Source organism: Ambystoma mexicanum, chromosome 11, assembly GCF_040938575.1.
Source record: "Ambystoma mexicanum isolate Mex_15411 chromosome 11, UKY_AmexF1_1, whole genome shotgun sequence".
Taxonomy (NCBI): domain Eukaryota; kingdom Metazoa; phylum Chordata; class Amphibia; order Caudata; family Ambystomatidae; genus Ambystoma; species Ambystoma mexicanum.
The window spans coordinates 703,091,291-703,113,428 of NC_090934.1; the positions used below are offsets into that span (position 1 = coordinate 703,091,291).

Below are 22,138 nucleotides of genomic sequence, written 5' to 3' on the forward strand. Positions count from 1 at the left end.
AACATACACGCGCTGCAAGTGCCAACCACCGCCTACGTACTGTCTGCTAAGTCGTGGACTGCATGGTAAACCCCCCACTGTCTCACCCCTCCACCGCCTGTCAGCTCTTCCTCACGATCATAAAATCGAGCCCACAGACCTCCATTACTCGCAAGTGGTGACCCAGAAATGATCATAGAACTCTATGCTCTTTCCACATAACCTCTAAACGCTGTGGATTGTCTTTTGCCAATGCCCACTCGTCCCAAAATCTTATTGCCTAAGGTTGTCTGCCACCTGTATTACTGTTATTGCATTACGTCCTGCATCATGAATGGTGTTGAATTATTTTGCACTGCATTATGAATGCTGTATCTAGCCTAACCTGAATGTTACATCTGGCCTAGCTGTACCTCCCTACTTGAATGCTGCATCTAGTCTAACCTGAATGTTGCATCTAGCCTAGCTGTACCTCCCGACTTGAATGTTGCATCTAGCCTAACCTGAATGTTGCATCTAGCCTAGCTGTGCCTCCCCATCTGAATGCACCACCTAGCACTAGATGGTTCACCACCCGACTACTATATCCTGCCTTTTTGCGCCCTCCCACCTGTTCACTGTATAAGTCTACAGCAACAACCCCCATTACACTAGTGCACCTAACAACCACCACTACCTGCTGCACCTATGATCATGAGTAAAATCTTAGGGAACCTGACACTCCAACTCATACTTGGCCTTCTCATTACCATGGCCATTGCCACTCCTACCTCATGCGCCCCCAAGGACAAATATGAGACTGCGAGCAAGACTGCCACGTCTTTACGATCGCATAACAAACTTTAATAGAAGAAGTTCTACATGTAACACAGTCCATTCCATAGAACCCCCCAATAAACACACACAGCAATATATAATGCCCATAAACTGTCCTCAGACCTTCCAGATACTACTCCCAGCAACACGCAGAGTTAACGTATCTACCACCATGCCTCCCCCTAAGACATACAATACTAGCACACTATCACTATCTGGCTCACTTATTAATGCTAGATCCATGGTGGTCCACGCCACCGAGATTGCTGACATACTAACCAATGAGAATCTGGATTTACTGGCCATAACCGAAACATGGCTCCACGAGGCTGCAGGACCTGCCCTCATGATAGCTGTACCAGACGGATACCAGTTACTCAAAGCAGACAGACCCAACGCCAGAGGCGGTGGACTAGCCATCATCCACAAAACCAACCTAGCCCTCAGGCTTGCCAATGCCCCACCCAACCAATCCTGTGAGACCCTCACTGCCAAACTCCACCTCTCTAACACCCAGACTTTAACCATACACGTGATCTATAGACCTCCTGGGCCACTAGGCTCTTTCGAAGATGACTTAAACTGTATCCTAGCCAACAATACCAAAGGCCACTCGCCAATATTGCTTATGGGCGACCTTAACCTAGGATTTAACGATAATGACGACAAACATGCCCAATCAGTTGTTGCAATTCTAAAGGACTACTACGGACTGACACAAAAAGTCACCACTGCAACACACACTAAAGGAAGTACCTTAGATTAGGTTGCCGACCTAAACTGCAACATTACTATTACAAACACCACTCCACAATCTTGGACCGACCACCATCTCTTCACCTTCTCTGCCTCTCTGGACCTTATCTGCCCTAATATCATAGTAATGGCACCACCTCTCCCTACTAGGAGTAAAAAAGACATCACAGCAGACAAGTTATTACCTCATCTTCTCCCTGACCTCAATAACCCACCCAACAGTACAGATCCTACCTTACTAGTCGAAACCTTCAACTGCACCATGACCAGGGCATTAGACATTATTGCACCGGTCAAAATTCGCAAAAGCAAGCAGAAAGCCCACCTTGATGCATGGTTCACACCCTAATTGAAGGAATTAAGGGCACAAAAACGAAGGTTACAATCCACATGGAGCCACTCGCCCACTGAGGAAAACAAGCTCAGACTGACAAACCTCTCTAAACTGTACAAAAAGGAAATAATTAGCACAAAAAAGAATACTTTCAACAATAGAATTTCCAAGGCTAAATCAGACACTAAGGAACTTTTCGCTATCCTTCGTGAAATGGAATCTCCCATACCACAGGTGGATAACATTCCCAAGGACAAGCTATGGTGTACTGACATTCAAAATGCCTTCTCGAATAAAATTACCTCCCTCTAAATCAAACTCGCTACTCCTTCCGGCTGAGACAATCCCCCAACAGCAACCATCACCTCTCACGCAGGACTGCACCTCCCCACCCTTCAGCTTCAGGAAAGTCGCTATTATTGAAACAGAAAAAATCATACTCTCGCTCAAACCCTCCAATTGTAAAGGAGATAGCTGCCCACCCCAAATTATAAAGTATGCAGCGAGAGATTTAGCCCCCTTCATCTCTAAGCTCATCAATGCTTCATTCACAACTAACCTAGTGCCGAACAACCTTAAACACTCCTGGGTGCTCCCTTTGCTCAAAAAACAAACCCTGGACCCATCCATACCGACTAATTACAGACCTATCACTACGGTCCCCTTTCTACTGAAAACCATTGACAGAGTAGCATATCTACAAATACAGGACTACCTAGAAGCCAACAACCTACTAGGATCACACCAGTCTGGATTCCGCCCCCTCCATGGCACAGAAACAGCCTTGATAGACCTAAAGACCCAAATTGACGAGCTAAAGGACAAAGGGAACTCAGCTTTTCTACTTCGCCTTGACCTATCGGCTGCTTTTGACCTGTTGGACCACACAGTCTTAGGTAACCACCTCAGGTCAGCCGCCCATTTCTCAAGTGATGCCATTACCGGGGTTCAATCCTTCTTAGCAAACCGCACCATGAGTCTTCTCCCCTCTCACAGCTGCAGATCCCATTCAAGTCCCCTTGCGTCTCCCCCACTATGTATAACATCTTTACTAAGCCCCTGCTCGACAAGTTGGATAGACTGGGTGTCACCTACACTAACTATGCAGATGACACCCAGATCCTCATCCCCCTTTCGGGCAACTTCCTGGAGGACTCAGCCTTAGTTAATAAGATATACCACCTCATTCAGGCATGGATGGCATCCCATGGCCTCTGCCTGAATGACGACAAAACTGAGCTCCTAATCCTAGGCTGTGAGACGGCCATAAAAAACTTGACCCCCAACTATGCCACCTTCAATATTGATAACAACGACATCAAAGTCGTTCCTGCTGTTAAAACCCTTGGCTTATGTCTTGACTCAGCGTTTACCCTCAAGAAGCAAGTCAACTCTCTAGCATCTTCCTCAGCATACACCTGCAAACTAATCCAAGCATGCAGACCATTCCTCTCTGAAACCAACCGCATCACCCTAGCCAACACACTCATAATATCCAGACTGGACTATTGCAACACACTTTTTGCAGGCTCTAATAAATACATCATAGACAAACTGCAAAGACTCCAAAACAATGCCCTAAGAGCAGCTCTGAATATCCGCAACAGAGATCATATCTCTGCCATCAGAAGAAATGTTCACTGGCTAAATATAAAAGACAGGGTCCTCCTCAAAACACTTCCCCTCGCATCCAAATGCCTAAATAACATAGCACCCCCGTACCTTACAGAGAGAATAAACAAGAAAACCTCAATCCGGCCCATGAGATCAGCTAACGCCTTCACCTTAGAGGTTCCCAGATACAAACTGAACACAGCTGGCGGCTCCAGCTTCCCAGTTACTGCTGCCCAATCCTGGAACAAACTCCCATTAGAGATTAGAACCGACCAACCCTACCCCTCATTTAGGCGTAAAGTTCTAGCCTGGTTATGGACCAATGATGTCTAATTTGAGCTGTTGCTGAATCCTCCCCCACACCAGGCAGCTCACCGGCCTGACCTCTGCACTACCAACTGGAACTATGCTAATTTGTCTCTGTAAATTTGATCACTCTCTATAACACTGCATAACCATCTTTGCCTGTATATAACTACGTATGTATATAACTACCTTGTAATCAAGCTGATAAGTATCCTTGTAATGCTTGCGCCCAACTACCTACGGGTTTCGGCTGTGCCATATCAAACAAACAAACAAACCCGCCTTTTGGTTGTGGTCACAGAGGGCAGGCAAGTCAACCAGAATATCCTCAAGAACATCTTGGACTCTGCGGGAACTGCGGGGTGTGTTCTTGCCCGGGGGACCCTGCTCAAACGCCACAGCTGTTTGAAGAATTTGGGGTTCAAATCAGACACTCAGGCTTCTTTGATCAACAAACCAGTGGAGGAAGCCAACCTCTTCGGGAAAACAGTTGATGAGGCTCTGGAGACAGCTAAGAAGGAGCACGAGACCCTGAAGTCGGTCAGTCAGATCTTGGCTAAACCCTTCGTCCAGTGTGGCAACTGCAATGCTCGGCGGTCCTTTCGAGGTCAGTCTTTTTCCCGCCCTCCCCATGCACAGTACGGCTCTGCAAGATCCAACTCGGCCTTCGGACAGGGCTCCTCTGGTAACTTCAAATCCCAGAGAGGTTTTCGTTGGGGAAAGGGCAGGGTCAGACCACTCTGCTTCCAGTAGCTCCCATGCCTCTGCCTCCAAGCAACTCGACGGTACACCATGCTTCCCCGGTCGGGGGACGTCTAACATCATTTGCCCACACATTGGAGTGTGGGAAACTACCCTTTCATAATGCACGCTTGTGGACACAAACAGTAAGAATGAGATGCCGGCATAGAGCTAGTATGACAATCAAAGTTTTATTCATACAGAATGCGCTCGAGCGGAGAGCGAGCAAGAGCAACAGCTTCATTATGGCCTCTGTCTTCTGGTTACAAAATCTTCATATTTATACATTTTGACCAGCAGGATTACATGACACATGATTGCCACAAAAGGAGCATAGGGTACATCATCCGCACAAGACATATTCTCAGCACACAATGTCAGTCAGCCATCTGATTTGCTGAATCATGTTTGACAGTTTAGAATGCACGTCGGCAATCAAGGTAAACCGAATTCTCCCACTGAGTGTATTTCTGCCTTCCAAGCGACACGCTGGAAGAACTGCTACTCAAGACTGCCGCCCACGGGTATTGCATCGAGTTCCTCCAGCCACCCTGCTACCATCGACCCACGAGCGACGCCTGTCATCAGACCATCTGCGCATCCTGTTGGAAGAGGTCCAGGTCCTGCTGGACAAGGGTGCCATCGAAGTCGTCCTCATCTCCAGGTAAACGAGGACATTTATTCAGTGTACTTCCTTGTACCCATAAAGGATCCAACCATGCGCCATTTTTTATATAGTCCTACGAGGTAGCTTACATTGAATGATCAAAGTAGAACCATTATTTATTGTATCACAAAGTGCTAAATCAATGTCTAATTTTACAATCCAGTGTTAAGAAAAGTCTAAAATACCCACCAAAGAGGTGCTGTACCATAATTCAGCCTCAAAGAGACTTCATCACGATAAGTAGCAGTGACAGTTTAAGACTGTCTCCTCTCAATTTAAATAATAGCTGTTCATTGTCATGAAAACATGCTAGTTTTGACATGTCCAGCTTAGACTTTGTGTGCCATGTCTTCTTCAGGACGAAAGTGAATCAACACTTTCAATTAAATGATATGTTGTGGTATGTTTGAAAAATCTCCAATCCGGGGCACATAGTTGCCATTCCTTTGGTTAAAGGGGTCAAAGTCATTCATCACCAAATGATTCTTCTTGTGCCTCAATGTTCAAAGAGTTCAATGTAGAAATTGAAGCTAGTCATCTTTTCACCCTGAGAGAAAGCACTTCCCAAGTCGAAGGTTTCTTAAAGTGATGTTTTGGCCATTAGTGGATGATAAAAATGTCCACATTGTGTGGGAAAAGTGTCATTATACAATGCTATTTTGTATTTGGGGACCATCTATCTAAGGTCGCTGTCCAAATGGCTAAGTACACCTCTGTCTGCCTTCCACTTCAACAACAAACAGAATGAGCATGTTTCTATGCGGTCACCTTCACCTCCCACTATTGCACTATCGCGAGCATTCAGAATAATTCCAACCCTACTTTTCTTCACACAGGGCACAGCGGTTCCAGCTTTAATGATCAGTTAGTTATTGGCTCAACGTTTCAGTCTCTAAATGTGAGAAACGCTGTAGGACGAATGCCTCCTCACGTGCAAAAACTCAAGTAGGCGCTGTAATTATGCTACTATGCAATCTTATGCCATGACAGGGACTCTCCAATGTAACAAGGTTGACAATTACGCATCTACAAAGACACATCATAGATGGTTGTATAATTGATAGATTAGATTAAACTTACTGTTCTTATACCGTGCCTACCTTTCATTCCATTTGATACAAATATGCCTTTTCAAATTCAAAAGAAGGCACCGATGGATATTGACCTCTAAGATATGCTAGAACGGCGTATGTTACGCTGGGAACAGCTAGTTTTTACTATTTGCTTTGAGCCTCTTATTATATGTGTTTATATTGAAAAAGTAAAACAGTAACTTTACAATAAAACAATTGTATGAGAAAATTGCACATTTTAGATTGCCTCGAGATAGTTCGGAACTCTACCTACTGCCGTTGCATAGCCCTCTATTGTACCCTATGTTTGTATATGAAATAGATTTTGAACCTGGTGTTAGAGATTTCTTGATTTATTTTCACAGGGTTACGTCTAACATTAGCACGTACGGGAGAGGCACCAACCTACCAGGAAGGAAGGCTGAATGCAGCAATGATAGCTGTGTTCCATCCGAGTTACCAGCGCCTCTCCCACAGGCTGCCATATTTTGTTTCCATAGGTCCCAGCCCCCATTAAAATAATTCTGCACTGCTCGCTCCAAGCAGCCACTCCAGACAGCTTACCTGCCTACCTGTACTACACCACCATCCTTCCCGCCGAACACCCAAATCACAGCAGTGGAAATAGTGAAGGTACACCTGTGCAAGCTTCCTTTTCTCCAGCATGGGGTCTGGCATGGATTCACATGCTCATGAATATTCCCCGTCGTCAGGGTGGGAATCCTCGGTAAAGAAAAAATCAGTATCAGTTTTGTTTCTGATCTGTCTTTCTTAGTAGTAACCAATCACTTATCTCTGGGTCATACTGCCCCCAGCCAATGACTGCCCTCTCCCTAAGCCCCGCCTCTGGCAGCCATCCTCAGATTTTTACCGCACGTTCAAGTGTTGGGAGTCCTCGTGCTTTAGCTCTCGAGTTTTTGTTGCGTTTTCGCGCTTTTTCAGGAGATTTTCTCATTTTTTCGGTTTAATCGAGCCTCAAGCTCCACCGTTTCTACTTCCGATAACGGGGACCCGTTTCGGAATTCTTCTATGCCCCTCAAGGGTGAAGTTTTCATCGAGTTTATGCTTCTTGGAGGATTCCGGTAGATCTGCGGCCTACCTCAACGGACATGGCCCAGGACAAGGGAAGCTCGACGCCCGGATCCAAGCTGTTCAGGTGCTGCCCTGGATGCAGATTACAAAATATTTTTAAGTAGGACGAGCATTCGCAATGTCTCTACTGCCTTCATGAGGACAAGACGCACGTGGAGAAGGATTGTGGGTTCTGCAAGAACCTTTCGGAACGGACCAAGCAAGATCGTCGTTCCAGCCTCGCCGCCTGGCTGGAGAAGGGCACAGCAGGTGAGAAGGCGAAGAAAAAGTCTGAGCGGGCTTCTAAGACCTGTGAGGGCGCCCCAGGGACGGGGGCCCAACAGAAGGCCAAGCACCGCGGGTCCGCGGGCACCGGAAGCGCCAAAAGGTCAGGCTCTTTGGCTGCCAGGCATGGCGCGACTTCCCCGGCACGTTCAACCACGAGCCATCGCTCTGGTTCGGGGAAGAAGAAGTCCGAGAACCCGGGTAAACTGCTGGAGCGGCCCCGGTCGATCTCGAAAGGACCCGAGGGGGAGCGAGGCGCTGACCCTCCCCCAAAAGGCGAAGGCCCAGGACGCACCTAAGGTGGTGAGGGCTTTGATCCAGCCGGCAAAGGCCTCTATCGAAGTGGTCGCTGTGGCCCTAGCGAAGCCAGCTGAGACTACGTCAGTGGAGACGGCCTCTGGGCCCAGAGTATCCCTGCCACCGCGGAGGGAATCCTCTTTCCAGCCCATCGTTAAGACCCCCGTGAAGACCCTGGCGGAAAAAGAAGGGGGGGCGGTGGCCATTACAGACTCGGAATCAGCTTCTGAGGAGGATCTGGTGGAAACCGTGAAGGGCCTCAACGAGAGGTTCGAGAAAGTTCGATCCCAGGGGAAAGATCCTGCTCAGGAGATCGAAGATAGCGAGGATGGCGACGACGACGAAGGCCTGGTGGAGCAACCGTCCCTCCCGTCGCAGCCATTGCCAGAGCCTCAGGATAGCTCGGCTGCCATTTTGTTGGCAATCCAATCCTTATGTACTGAGATAAGGACGAGGTTATCACGGACCCCGACGGAGGATCCTGAGCCAGAACCGTCGGGAAGCCCCCCGAAAAAGTGGAGGAGAGTCCATCCCGCTCCGCCCTTCGTGCCCACAAGGCCTGTTGACCCCTCATCCCCCTTGCCTGACCCTCGGGATGATACAGCGACGGATACGGGGAAGGGGATGGACGACGACGGTGGTGATGATACGACAGACATTCCTTCATCGCCTCCCCCTCGGGCCTCAACGCCCGACTAAATTGGCTCCTTTCACGCCATGATAGCCAGGGTGTCCGAACTCTTCCAACTCTGCACGGAGGAACAGAAGAAGGAAGGCTTTCTTTATCAACGACGGGAGGCCAAGAGAAAGACGGTCCTGGCATTGCCGTTGCTCGACGACATCTGGGACGAAGGGCTGGCTCTCCTCAAGAACCCTTCTACGACGCCCGCCAAGAGGGACAGGTACGAGAAGAAGTACCGGGTCCCCGACGCCGCCCCCTTGTGCCTCAGGGCCCAGCATACGCCAGACTCGGTCGTCTCGGCAGCGGCCAAGAAGAAGGCAGCGCGTGCGGCAGCATCAACTTCCACTTCCCTGCCGGACAGCGAGGGCAAGAAGTTGGACTCCATGGGACGACGGGTCATTTCGTGGGCGGTGACGACGATTAAGGCGGCCAATGTCTTAGCGATCGTGGCCCGTTACGACAGGGAGCTTTGTTTCAAGTTAGCTCCCCTGCTGGACTTCCTGCCGGACGACAAGAGAGCGGAGGCCCTACAGATGTCGGATCACGCCATAACGGTGGCAACGGACATTGCCGATACCGGATTTCGACAGATGGGCAACGGGGTTTACCTACGACGACGATGGTGGCTCAAGGCGACGGACTTCCGCCAGGACGTTCAGACCAGAGTGTTGGATATGCCGTTCGACGGCAGGAACCCTTTTGGGAAGTCGGTGGATGAGTCGCTCCAGGCCATCAAGATCGACTCGGAGACGGCCCGGGCCCTAGGGGTACTTCAACAACGACAGCCCTTTCGGAGCTCCGGAGGCAGACAGGGTGCCTCCAAGGGATCCAGCGGTGGCTCTTCTACATACCGGCAGGCGGCCCGCTCCTCGTCCCAGGAGGCCTACAGAGGTCGCGGCAAGCAAGGAGGATCCCGCCGTCGTCGTCAAGGAGGCCAAGGCGGCAAGGCCTCCTCCAAGCAGGACTGAACCGGCCGTGGCGTCGGGCCCCCACCGAACCTCCCCGGTGGGAGGCCAGCTGACGAAGTTCGTCAGCGTGCGGTAGTCCATCTCCACCGACCATTGGGTGCTGGACACCCTGGCCAAGGGCACTTGCTGGAATTCCAAAAGAAGTGTCCTTGCATTCCTCCCGTGGCCAGGAAGGAGAATCACGTCCCTCAACTGCTGTTGGAGGTAAGGGCGATGCTCAAGAAAGGTGCCATCGAGCTCGTCCCCAGGAGGCTCCGGGGCTCCGGAGTGTACTCAAGGTACTTCCTCGTCAAAAAGACAGGCGGTTGGCGCCCCATCCTGGACCTGCGTTGGTTAAAATAGTACATCAAGGCACAGAAATTCAGGATGGTCACCCTCCAGCACGTGCTGGGACAGCTGGAGGAGGGCGACTTCCCATCGTCGTTGGACCTGGAGGATGCTTACTTCCACATCCCCATTCTAAAAGGACACAGAAAGTTTCTCAGGTTTGTGGTTCAGGGACGCCACTACCAATTCAGAGCCCTGCCGTTCGGATTAAAGCCGGCACCCAGGGTATTCACCAAGTGCCTGGCACCAGTGGCGGCGCGGCTGCGCCTGCAGGGGATCCACGTCTACCCCTACCTGGACGACTGGCTAATCCGTGCAAGGACAAGAGAACTCGCCGTTGAACACACAGCGAGGACCGTCCGGCTGCTCACGGAACTGGGATTCGCCATCAACTACCCCAAATCCCACCTGGTTCCGTCGCAAGTAGCACTGTTTCTGGAAGCGAAGCTCGATACAGTGGGGCAATTGGCCTCCCCTTCAGAGGAGAGGACCAAAACCATCCTGGGCAAGGTGCGGCGCCTGTTAGCCACGGACGTGGCCAGGGTGAGGTCCATCAAGTCCCTCCTCGGGGTGATGTCCTCATGCATCTACCTTTGCAGACTTTGGATGCGTCCGCTACAGGAGTTCCTCGACGCCCGCTGGTTTCAGGCGACGGGCTGCTTTGAAGACAGGATCCCTCTCGACGAGGAGTTCCGTCGGGCGATCCTATGGTGGGGTACCCGTGCGCACCTCACGGCAGGCACGGACTTTCAGACCCCAGCGTTTCAGGAGACGGTGACGACGGATGCCTCTTTGGAGGGTTGGGGGGCCCACACCGGAGATCTCCACGCAAGAGGCCTTTGGCTCCCGGAGGAGAGGTCTCTCCACATCAACATTCTGGAGCTTCGAGCAGTGTTGTGGGCACTCAAGTTGTTCCTTCCGTCCCTCAAGGACAAAGTGGTGAGGATCTTCACCGACAACACCACCACAATGTTCTAATATACGGAAGCAGGGAGGCACCAGATCCCCAGCCCTATCCAAGGAGGCCCAGGATCTGTGGCACTGGGCCGTCGCCCAGGGGATGTTTCTGGTTCCCTTCCACTTGGCAGGAATAAAACACACCATCGCCGACTCACTCAGCAGCGAGCTGTGCTCGTGCCACAAGTGGGAACTACGTCAGGACCAGGTGGATCGGCTCTTTCGACGATGGGGCAAACCCCGGATCGAACTTTTCGCGACGGCGACAAACTCCAAGTGCCAGAGGTTCGCCAGCAGGTTCCCGCAGCTGAGGAGCATGGGCGATGCTTTCTCGTTCCCTTGGGACAGCCTGTTTCTATACGCGTTCCCTCCGTTGCCGTTGCTGCTCCATCTCATCAACCAGCTCAAGAAGTCCAGGTGCAGAATCATCCTCGTCGCACCGGCGTGGCCGAGGCAGATCTGGTTCCCGGACCTTCTGGACTTGTCAACGTCCCCACCAGTCAAGCGGCCGGCGGTCGCGGATCTTCTCTCCGGAGAAGGAGGCGCCATTCTTCATCACGACCCGGATTCGCTGAACTTGCAGGCCTGGCTCCTGCAGCACTAGAGTTTGGAGGATACGATATCCCGGCTGACTGCAGAGGCTCTTGCAAAAGCCAGGGCGTCCTCAACTCTCACGTGCTACGGACATAAGTGGAAGAGGTTCTCTGTCTGGTGCCGTGCACAGAAGATTAACCCTCTGCGGATTACGGCCCCTCAAGTACTGCCGTACCTACTGTCGCTGGCTAAAGCTGGACTGGCTCACGCCTCCATCAAAATACATCTGGCTGCCATCTCCCGATATACCAGGACTACGGGACGGGCGTCCTTGTGCTCTCATTGCCTGGTGAAGGAATTTATGAAGGGACTATTCCGATCATTCCCGCCGGTGAAGGCTCCAGCCCCGGAGTGGGAGCTTATTGTGGTGCTGACCAGGCTCATGGGGGGCCCATTCGAGCCTATGCATTCAGCGCCTTTGAAGTTCCTGTCATGGAAGACCGCTTTCCTCGTGGCCATCACCTCCGCACGACGAGTGGGAGAGATCCAAGCCCTATCTTGCAAGCCTCCATACTTGACTTTTCACGACACAAGGGTGGTGCTGAGGATGCACCCCTCCTTCATGCCCAAGGTGCCGTCGGACTTCCACCTCAACGAGCCCTTGGTGTTACCAGTTTTCTTCCCGTCGCCTTAGACGCCGGCCGAGAGGACTTTGCACTCGCTGGATGTAGCTAGTGCGCTGAAGTGCTACGTTGTGCCCACAGAGTTTTCGGAAGACGTCACAGCTGTTTGTGAACTTTGGGACTGTGAATCAAGGGAAGGCTCTCTCAAAGACTTCCATTTCCAGATGGCTCTCCGGCTGCATCATGCACTGTCACCGGTTGGCAAACCGGCCGCTGCCCGCCGTCCGAGAACCCATCCAACCAGAACGATCGCTGCTACCACGGCGTTCCTGTCTGGTGTGCCCCTGCTGGACATCTGCAGGGCTGCTACGTGGAGGTCGACGCACACCTTCACAAGATTCTACTGCGTCGATCGGGACTCCAGAGAGGTGTCCAGGGTCAGCCAAGCAGTGCTGCACAACCTGTTCGCTTAAGGTGAGCCTGGTGAGGAGGTAAGAGATGCTTAATGTTGAGTTGTTGTATTGCTTAATGTTGAGCCTGTTGCCACCTCCCGTGGTTGTGCATGTGTGTACTGCTATGTATTATTTTATTCATGAGCATGTGAATCCATGCCAGACCCCATGCTGGAGAAGGAACAAGTTACTTACCTGTAACTGTTGTTCTCCAGCATGGGTCTGGCATGGATTCACATGCGAACCCTCCCGCCTACCCCTCTGCGGCTCTTCACTTGGACATACTGCCACTTTACCTGCTACCAAATTTGAGGATTGCATGCCAGACGCGGGGCTTAGGGAGAGGGCAGTCATTGGCTCGGGGCAGTATGACCCAGAGATCAGTGATTGGTTACTACTAAGAAAGACGGATCAGAAACAAAACTGATACTGATTTTTTCTTTACCGATGATTCCCAGCCTGACGACGGGGAATATTCATGAGCATGTGAATCCATGCCAGACCCATGCTGGAGAATAACAGTTACAGGTAAGTAACTAGTTCCTACTATATCCAGCAGCCATCTTTTCAATCTTTTAAGGAAAATCAGTACACACCGTATAGGCAAAACCGATTTTGTTTTTTTTTTTTTCTCCCTTTTTTTAAAACAAAAAAGCTATCGGCACCCATTATTATTGTATCAAGTCCTAGTATAATGGCTGGGCTTACCAGACTGGTAATAACCCTAAGCCCTTAGTAAACACCATCTGTTTCTTGGATCTATGACCTGTGGCTAGCAGGCATTTTACTGGCTTGGTAAGCCTGCCTTCCCAGCCATTAATGCCAAGTAACATATAGTGTTGGCTGTATCAGTTGTTCAATTTGATTACTGTTGAAATATATATGTGAAGATCTCGGCCTGCATAAATATTTGGAAGAGAATTCAATTGACCTTACCTGCCCCGATTGCTTCTCAAATGGTTCAAAAGGCCTTTTTTCACTCATTATAGCTTTTGCAGACAAAGCACACTTGAACTCTTTTTTTTATTTTAAATAAATGCCTTCTAGAGCAGTGTACATTTAAACTGTGCATACAAAGTAACCAAAGTACAAGCTTGCAGCTGTTTTCTTTTAATATTTCTCCTGAAAAGGAGGCTGTGATAGGAATCAGCACTAATTTCCTTACATGGTCTTATTTTCATATTTGCATAAATCCGTCATCCTCCCACTCGTTCGACCCCTCTCTTCCCCTACTGATGAAATCTGACGTTTTGCTCAACAATCAAAACGCCGGAGAGCTTTTTTTTTTTAAACCATGTGTCTTTGAAATAAGTATGTGTTTCAGTCTGTATTGTGCATTGTAATGTCTTTGTGATGAATAGGCGAAGCAAGTATTTTCCAGATGGAACCTGGGCTAATTCTGCAAGACCAAGAGCAACCACCTCTGTCTTAATCAGAAAGATTACCATGCTATGCGGACAACTGTGCATACATCCTGTTGACACTATTGTGTTGATCCTCAAGCTAGCTTTGACAGAGCAGCCAAACATCATTGTTTACTAAGATATCTGCAGCTTCCCACCACCCAGGCTGTCACAGTTACAGGAGTGGATCCAAAGAGTGGGAATCTGCATAAACCATATAGTGAAGGGGAAGAACAAGTTACCTCTAATTATGGAGCCTGAGCTTTGTGGTGTATGCAGGTTACCACTCTGCCCTCCCTAACTTAATCTGACATCTTTGAGATGCCTTCCTTGCCTGCCCCCTGGCTGCTATAATTCAGGACTAGAGGGCGAGGGAGCTATTTGAAACATTGGAAAGGGCCACAGTGTCCCAGGAGTTGGGCTGTTTGTGGAATGTTGGGAACAATTGAAAAGGAAATATGATTACCTGTTACTTTAATGGTACATACCTATTATTGTAATAATTGTAAGGGGAGAAACTCAAAACATTCTTACTTAGGTTTTTACCTGGGATACTCGCCTTTACAAGTGGGAGAGTTAAAAAATGGTAACTTTAATACACCACAAGTCTTGGGGGTCCATAGTTACTGTTAAGTAACTTGTTCTTCACTTTCATAGGGCAAGCAAAGACTTCAGCACCAGCCCTGCGAATTCAGAGCAGTCAACGGATAACTCATTCCTTCCTTCCGATGGACGGTCCTAAACCTCATAGCAATGGGGGGCAGTGTGGACAACCTCTCCATCGTCCTCAAAGTTCTGACGTTGTGAAGATGGGCATGCCTGGACCTCCAAAACCTTTACAACAGAAAGAACTGACCACAGAGCATATATTTAAACATCCGAATCAGCATGATTCAAAGAGCCAATGTGTTTCTTTTGGTTCAGTTTGTTTCCCAGAATCAATGCTTCATATTGATAAAAGGAATATCTGCTCGAATATGAATGATATCTCTGCAACCACCACTTGTGGGGTGACTGCACATGAATCTGTCAAAGCTGCTTCAAGCAATGGAAATCTGTCTGTGGACAAGGGAGCGGATTCAAAACCTCGTTTTCAGTCCGATGTTAGATATGTAACTCCAGGCTTTACTACATTGCAAGCAGCAGTTGCAAAGCATGACACCTTAAATGCAGTTCATTTGAGTAATAGCCAAAAGTCCCTGAACCTTTCACCAGTGTCTAAAATGCAGTCAAAAGACATAGCATTTGATAAAACACACAATGCAACGTCTGATCAAAATGTACCAAGTGACATGGGCTCTCCAGCTCTGAAACCTGGTCAGAAGGAGCAGGTGCATTCCTCTGACACAATTAACAGACATTCCAGCACTAATCCAAGGGTTGAGGAGAATGATGTTTACAGTAACGCATTCAACAGTACTAGAAGTTCCAACTTTTCTTCTCCTGGCAGCAGTCTGGAGAAAGAGACAACTTTGTCGGATAAGGATTTTAATGTGTGTGTTGAGAAGGGTAAAATGACTGCTAACCAGACAAATGTTTTAACACCAGTACACACTGATAAACAACTCTGTGATAATCCAGAGAATACGGCAGATGATGGAAAGAAAGGGATAACACAGGGCTACCATCAAAAAAATCAAGAAGTGGAACAATTTTTATGTAAATATCTTTCAGAGGATGAGAATGCCAACCAGAAACAGGCAGAAGATGGTTTACCGATCAAACGCCAAATTTCGAAAGGAATTGATATAAGTTTGCCGTATACTCCTGACGATATCGCAGACAGCTATTTTGACAGTTTTCACCACCAAGAAAGAATAAGAGAGAAAATTAAAGAGGTAGAGCAACAACTACCAGAAGTTAAATCAGAATTTATTGGTTCTTTCTTAGATTTTCTAAAAGATGAACCAAGGCATCTGTTTACTCCTCCTACTGCTAACATGCCTAATCAGATTAGCCGGCCAACTGCTCCAATTCTGAGAGCCCCCATTTTGCAACATGTGGCTTTTACAAATTTGCCATTGATGACTCCTGTTGCTCCTCTTGATATTTCAAATACAGAAAAACTGAAAAAAGTGGAGAATCGGCCTAAGATACAATTGGAAACATTTTCTTCTTCTGGTGAAGATTCTGGAGGAGATCGTTATCTGCGGAAGAGCATATCAACAGCATTGTCCGCTTTAGATGCTACTTCTGAAAAAAAGATCAAATCAGGTAAAAACTAAGTTTAGCGCGTTTGACATTGTATAGTCTAATCGTTTGAAAATGTTCTAAATTGTTTCCGTTGAGTAAAGAGGATTAGTTTGATTTTTAACAGGTAAAGGAGCCATATATTGTTAAAGGTACTTTTTTTGTCAGTATTTCATGCTGTTCTCTAAAACAATCCAAGTGTTCCGTTAAGATATTTATAAATTATGATTAAGGTACTCAAAACGAATGGGTCAATTTTAATCACGAACAAGGACATTTAATTATTTGCACAGTACTCTTTGCTGAAACCCGGTGCAATAGAACACTATTTACAACTTCTAACCAGCTCTCATAATAATGTTTTGTTTAGTCAAAACCAAATGCCACTGGTACTATATTTTCATACAGTCTTAAGATTATCCAATTTGAATGTGAGAACGTGTTCTGTGGAAAGGAGAGTCTGCTATCCTTACCCTCTTCACAAAGACTGACTTGTAAAGTTTTAGCCACGTAGGAAAAAGCAGGAAACTAGGTAGGATGTATCTCTTCTGACACCGCCCGAGTCTTTCTTATTGCAGCCAATTAAAGGTATTTGCCTAGCTGTTTTTTCTGTCTGACTGCTTGATGTATTTCTCCAAAATAAGTTATGATTTATACTAGAACCTTTCAGTAACAATCCTGCAGGTTGGAAAAATTGCCATGAGTAGATCTTCTGTGCTTCCAATAGGGAATGTGAGCACCTTTTCAGTCAGTAATCACAAAAAAAGGGCTTTTCAGAGTGTGCACTCAGTCAATAAAGCTCACTTCTATTGGGCTTCTGTTGTAAAATGGTACTGAAGAGTTGGACTGTGAAGTTTAATCGATTTATCATTTTTTTCTTATGATTGTATGTCTCGCAGAATGTCTGTGCATGAAGAACACTAACTATTTTGATTATCCCAAAAAAACATTTAACCAAAAGACAAACACAGCAGCACCAGCAGTAGTTCTTTTGCAAGAGGTACTTTTGAAAGGACCACTTTTGAAGCTCCAGATAAAAAAGCAACTTGACCTCCATTCTCCTTTTTCTGCTTCCATTGCTACTGCTCACTTATCCATAACAGTCCCACTTGACCTCAAAAAAGGGCAAACCTAAGATCGAGAAAGAAGATTCTTAAAACGGACTGACTTCCTTTGCTCCAGTGAGAGGAAGAGGATGTCTTTCTCCTTGGTAAGGGAATGCATTGTCTGATCACTAGGTCATCAAAGTAATGTGGAGGAATATCCTATTTAGTTCTGCCATGACTACTGCCTTTCTTCTTCACATTTGGCCTCTGTTTCACATGTCTACATTAAACAGGTGTGTGAAGATAATTCTGGCTTCAGGAGCAGTGACCGGTGCTCCTCCAGCCCATAACGAAAGGATTTAATGTACCTAATAAACCATCAATCAAAAGAAAATGTGCATCACATATCTTTTGTAATCCTTATGGGATTGTTCTTGTTTGGAGGGCTTATCTATGGTGTCTAGAGAGACCAAACGTTAGTGGTGCTGCAATGTTCTGCATTTCCATGGGGTCTAGAGAGACCAATCTTCAGTGGTCCTGCAATGTTTCACTGAAAGGTAGAACAAAATAATATATAGGCGGAACCACTGAGTGCGGCTACTGCGTCGCCTGTTTGAAATCAGTTGATTTTAACCAGCACTTGTAGCATAGAGTAGTCATCAATGTTATTTTTAAAAAATATCTTAGTGGACCATATTAGTAACACAATGTATCTCTGTGACAAGGTTATTTTGCATAAATTGTAACAAATAGTTTTCCTTCTTTACTTCGGTGACATGGTGTACATGATAAACTTTATTTTTTTTTTACACTGGTGATACAATGTCCATTAATGACAGAATAGATGACTTTGCACACTGTATGACCTTGCACATAATGGTTATTCTCCTTTGTCACAATGGTTTCTTTTCTTCACCAATATGTGTTTCAACGTTCGGGGGTGCCTTCAGCTAGAGTAGGAATCTTATACAATAATTGTCGAATTGAGCCAATATAGTTAATGTTCTGTGCCATAAATTCTATGGCTGATAGTGAAGCCCACTTCTTCGTCAGGGTGGTATATGTCTCTGAAGAGATTTATAAAAAAACAAAAGGTGTGAAAATCACAGAATTGTGTAAGTCCATGTTGTCTAGTCACCGTTAAGGAGAATTCTCAAAAAATGTGCTAATTCCCTCCACCTTAGAGATCCCCAGCAACTTTGCTGGATTTTGAGGACTTGATTTTTTTCAACCCGGAAAGAGTGTGATCCTTTTTCCCACTCCCTCATGTATTTTGTGTGAATTTTACCTCGGTTTCTTTTTTTTGGTTATGGGGTCTAAGCAACTCCATAGGTATCATCTTTTACAATTGTCACACAGCAACTTTAGTGCAGTGACACAGGGAAGTCTTTTAGGTTTCCTAAGGTTTAAATACCGTCTGTGGAATAAACTACTGTTTCCCAGAGCGGCAGAGTGAAATTAACACTACATAGCATTGTACTTGCTAGACCCAGCACACCCTATCTTACAGTAGAGTGCTGGAGGGGTTACTTAGTATCCCCTGTGTCTAAATGCTCATGTAACATCTTTTGTGTTACCCTTTCCTCAATTTACTGGCTGGTGGCAGTGGTTTCATTTTGAACTACCAAGGTTTGCATTTACCGCGACCCGGCAACATTAACTGCGGGAGCCATCTTTTTCAAAATGGCATCTAGTCATCGTCGTTTAAATGGTGCCCATTGAGGGAGGTGCCCGAAACACCCTTTGCTTGGGTCTCCTAGGAGACCCAAAAGCACTCTGTGATGATTGGTTGGCTGACTGTCCCTGCTGGGTGAGTAGCAGCTAGACTGGAATGAATGGAAGAGAACTGAATAAAAGGCGAGTCTCTTGGCTTGGAAGGCAGAGCCGACCACTGGACAAAGGAACCGAAGAAGAGCTTGAAGAGGACGGCTGCTGCAACTCCTGGACCGTTGGTTTGCCCAGTGAAGCCCTGCTGCAGGTCCGAATCGCCAAGTTTGCATCGACGGAGAAGCCCTCCAGGGACAACTTCTCCCTTTTGAGTTGGTAGGACCAATTAACTCCCAAGTAAGCCACCTGGACACCCATCTCTTAGCTGGTTGAATTTCTGCAGCAGGAAACTGTAGAGCCAGGGGGAGGGCCACCAGATTGTGTGCGTTGCTTGTAAGCTGGCCTAAAGCTGTTGGAAGATCCTCCGGACTCCTACGAAGCAGGACTTACCAAGGCTGACCCCCCCCCAAATTGAGTGCGGGACCTCAGATGTGAGGAAAGTCCACCTTGACAGCCAGGAACCGCGCTTATTGCTATTTGCTGTACCTCAAGGAGCTGAAACACGAAACAGCCACTGAAAGTAAAGTTTGATGGTTGCCAGCTTTGATGGTGCCAGTACAGTGCATGAGTCCCTCGACGTCCTCCCTCTTGCCCCCACGACTGAAGCCCAGGAACAGTGAGATCTGCAGAGCTGTAAAGGAACAGAAGTCTTCAGCTGCATCTTTTTCTTCTTTACTAAGGCACTGTAAAACTAGTCTGAGAACTTATCTCTAACTGTGGAAGTGCTTGTAACTTCTGCAACTCACAAGTCTAATCAGCTTGTGGCTCTACATTTGGTTCTTCTCTTTATGAAAGCCTCCTAAAAACCTGTGCAAAGACTTTTCCATTTACTTACCTGAAGTGCTGCATCCTATACAAAGACTTTGGCCTATTGACTTTGGCTTATCCTATTGAATTGAATGACTCTTCTAAGTCCTATCTGAAAGTATTTGCCCTGCTTAGTAACATTTGTAAATTTCTTGTGTTCTAATAACGTTTGACTTTTACTTACTTCTTAAGATTATTCTGAATGTCAACAATAAGATATTAATGTCCCCAGCACCCTTGGTACTAAAGTCACCTGTGGGTGTAGGTTTTGTCCGTGGGCCATCCCAAAAGGGTCTTGTCTGATTCAGAAATTCAGAGTGTACAGTATTGAAGTGTATTTGTGTGTTACTGTTTAAATTGCTCCCTTCTGAAGAAGGCTTTATAACGGACTGATAAATTATTAATTGTTTATGCAAGAAACCTTGAGTGTAAGTTTATTTAAATACCTGTAACTGTGAATCTTTGTGTAACTCCACTACAGCTCACATTTCCTCTTTTGAGATAATGCTACCTGCTCAACGCGCTACCAGAACTGTGTAGTACAAGCTTGTACCAAAGGTTGGGTTGCCTATACCTGTTGTCATAGTTGTTTGTAGTGTTCACAGAGAGTACTGCATACAAACCTTGTCTAACAGTCGCATGCTTGCATACATGGCCATTGTAAGTTGTATGATTAGTTATGATTTTCAGTGAGGTTACAAACTCTGAGCAGGGAAACGACCTCGCCCGACAAGAATAGAGGTCCTCTTGCCGAGCGTGAAAACCAGTTCCGTGACCTCGCATTTCGTGATACCTATGATCCTCATTAGCCCTGATAATCCGGATCGATTACATGCAATTGAAGCTTACGTCGACAGCGGTGCCATCGGCAATTATGTGGATCATGAAATGGTTTTGAGGATGAATCTAACTCTTTGTCCCAAGGCTGTAAAGGACCTCATTACTACGGTGGATGGTACGGAGATAGCCTCCGGGCCAGTAACGCATACCCCTCAAGAGGTGACGCTAGTAAGTCAAGATGGACACCATGAGAAGATCGTGTTCGATGTGATCAAGGCCCCTCAGTTTCAGATTATTCTAGGAATACCTTGGTTAGAGAAACACAATCCTCTGATCGATTGACGAGCAAGAACGGTCCAGTTTCCAGAATGTGTCTCTACTTGTCACCCTCCACCTGGTGTTGCACTGGCAGCAATTTCTCCAGAGACTCCCCAGTTACCTCCCGAATACCTAGAATACCAAGATGTTTTCCGGAAGGATCAGGCTAACTCTCTACCTCCTCATAGGTATTATGACTGCCAGATAGACCTGATACCTGGATCTACTCCTCCTTGTAGTAGAATTTATGCCCTCACCGAGCCTGAGAACCTTCACCTTCGACAATACCTGGATCAATACCTGGCAAATGGGTTTATTCGTCCTTCCAAGTCCCCTGCTTCTTCAGCTTTGTTCTTCGTTCCAAAAAAGGAAGGAGACCTTAGAACTTGTATAGATTATCGCTCCCTGAACCAGATCACCGTTAAGAATAGATATCCGTTACCTTTGATCCCTGAACTCCTGGACCAAGTCAGAAAAGCATGGATATATACAAAGCTGGATCTTAGAGGAGCTTACCACTTGGTACGAGTAAAAGAGGGCGATGAATGGAAGACGGCCTTCCGCACCAAGTATGGGCTATTTGAATATCAGGTCATGCCCTTCGGACTTTGCAATGCCCCAGTCGCCTTTCAATATTTTATGAACAATGTCCTCAGAGAGCTCATAGATGTGTGTGTTGTTGTTTACATTGACGACATCCTCGTTTATTCTTCATCGGAATCTGAACATCGGAAACACGTGAAAATGGTCCTCGAAAGATTGCGTCAACACAAACTTTTCGCTAAGTTGGAAAAATGTGTTTTCAACGTGACTGAAGTTGAATTCTTGGGATTCATATTATCACCTGGCGGAGTGCGTATGGATTCAAAGAAGGTCGATGCAGTTCTCAAATGGCCATCACCATCCTCCGTAAAAGGTGTGCCAAGCATGTTAGGCTTCGCTAACTTTTACCGCAGGTTTATCCCCGAATTCTCTCGAATAGTCCAGCTCATCACTGCCTTGTTAAAGAAAAACAAACGTTTTGAATGGTCTACCGAGGCGGAACAAGCTTTCCAGGATTTGAAGACTAAATTTATCTCTGCACCAATCTTAAAACACCCTCGCCCCGAACTCCCCTACATCGTGGAAACTGATGCTTCAAGCCTTGCCATGGGGGCAGTTCTATCACAAAAGGACCCGGTAACCAATCAGTTGCATCCCGTGGCATTTTGGTCCCGCAAATTCTCGCCTCCTGAAATCAATTACACGATTACTGACAAGGAACTTCTGGCTATCAAGTCTGCCT

General features: G+C 47.1%; 1 protein-coding gene across 3 annotated transcripts in view; it reads left to right on the forward strand.

Moving 5' to 3' along the window:
* Positions 1 to 22,138, forward strand: part of QSER1 (glutamine and serine rich 1) — a 1,726,564-nt gene that overhangs the window by 302,522 nt on the left and 1,401,904 nt on the right. The window contains exon 5 of one of the 3 annotated variants that reach the window (XM_069623572.1): positions 14,543 to 16,099. The exons of 1 other annotated variant lie outside the window; for it this stretch is intronic. In XM_069623572.1, the coding sequence (XP_069479673.1) occupies positions 14,543 to 16,099 (1,557 nt within the window). The remainder of the gene's footprint in view (positions 1 to 14,542; positions 16,100 to 22,138) is intronic. One more of the 3 variants, XM_069623573.1, reaches the window with a different exon arrangement.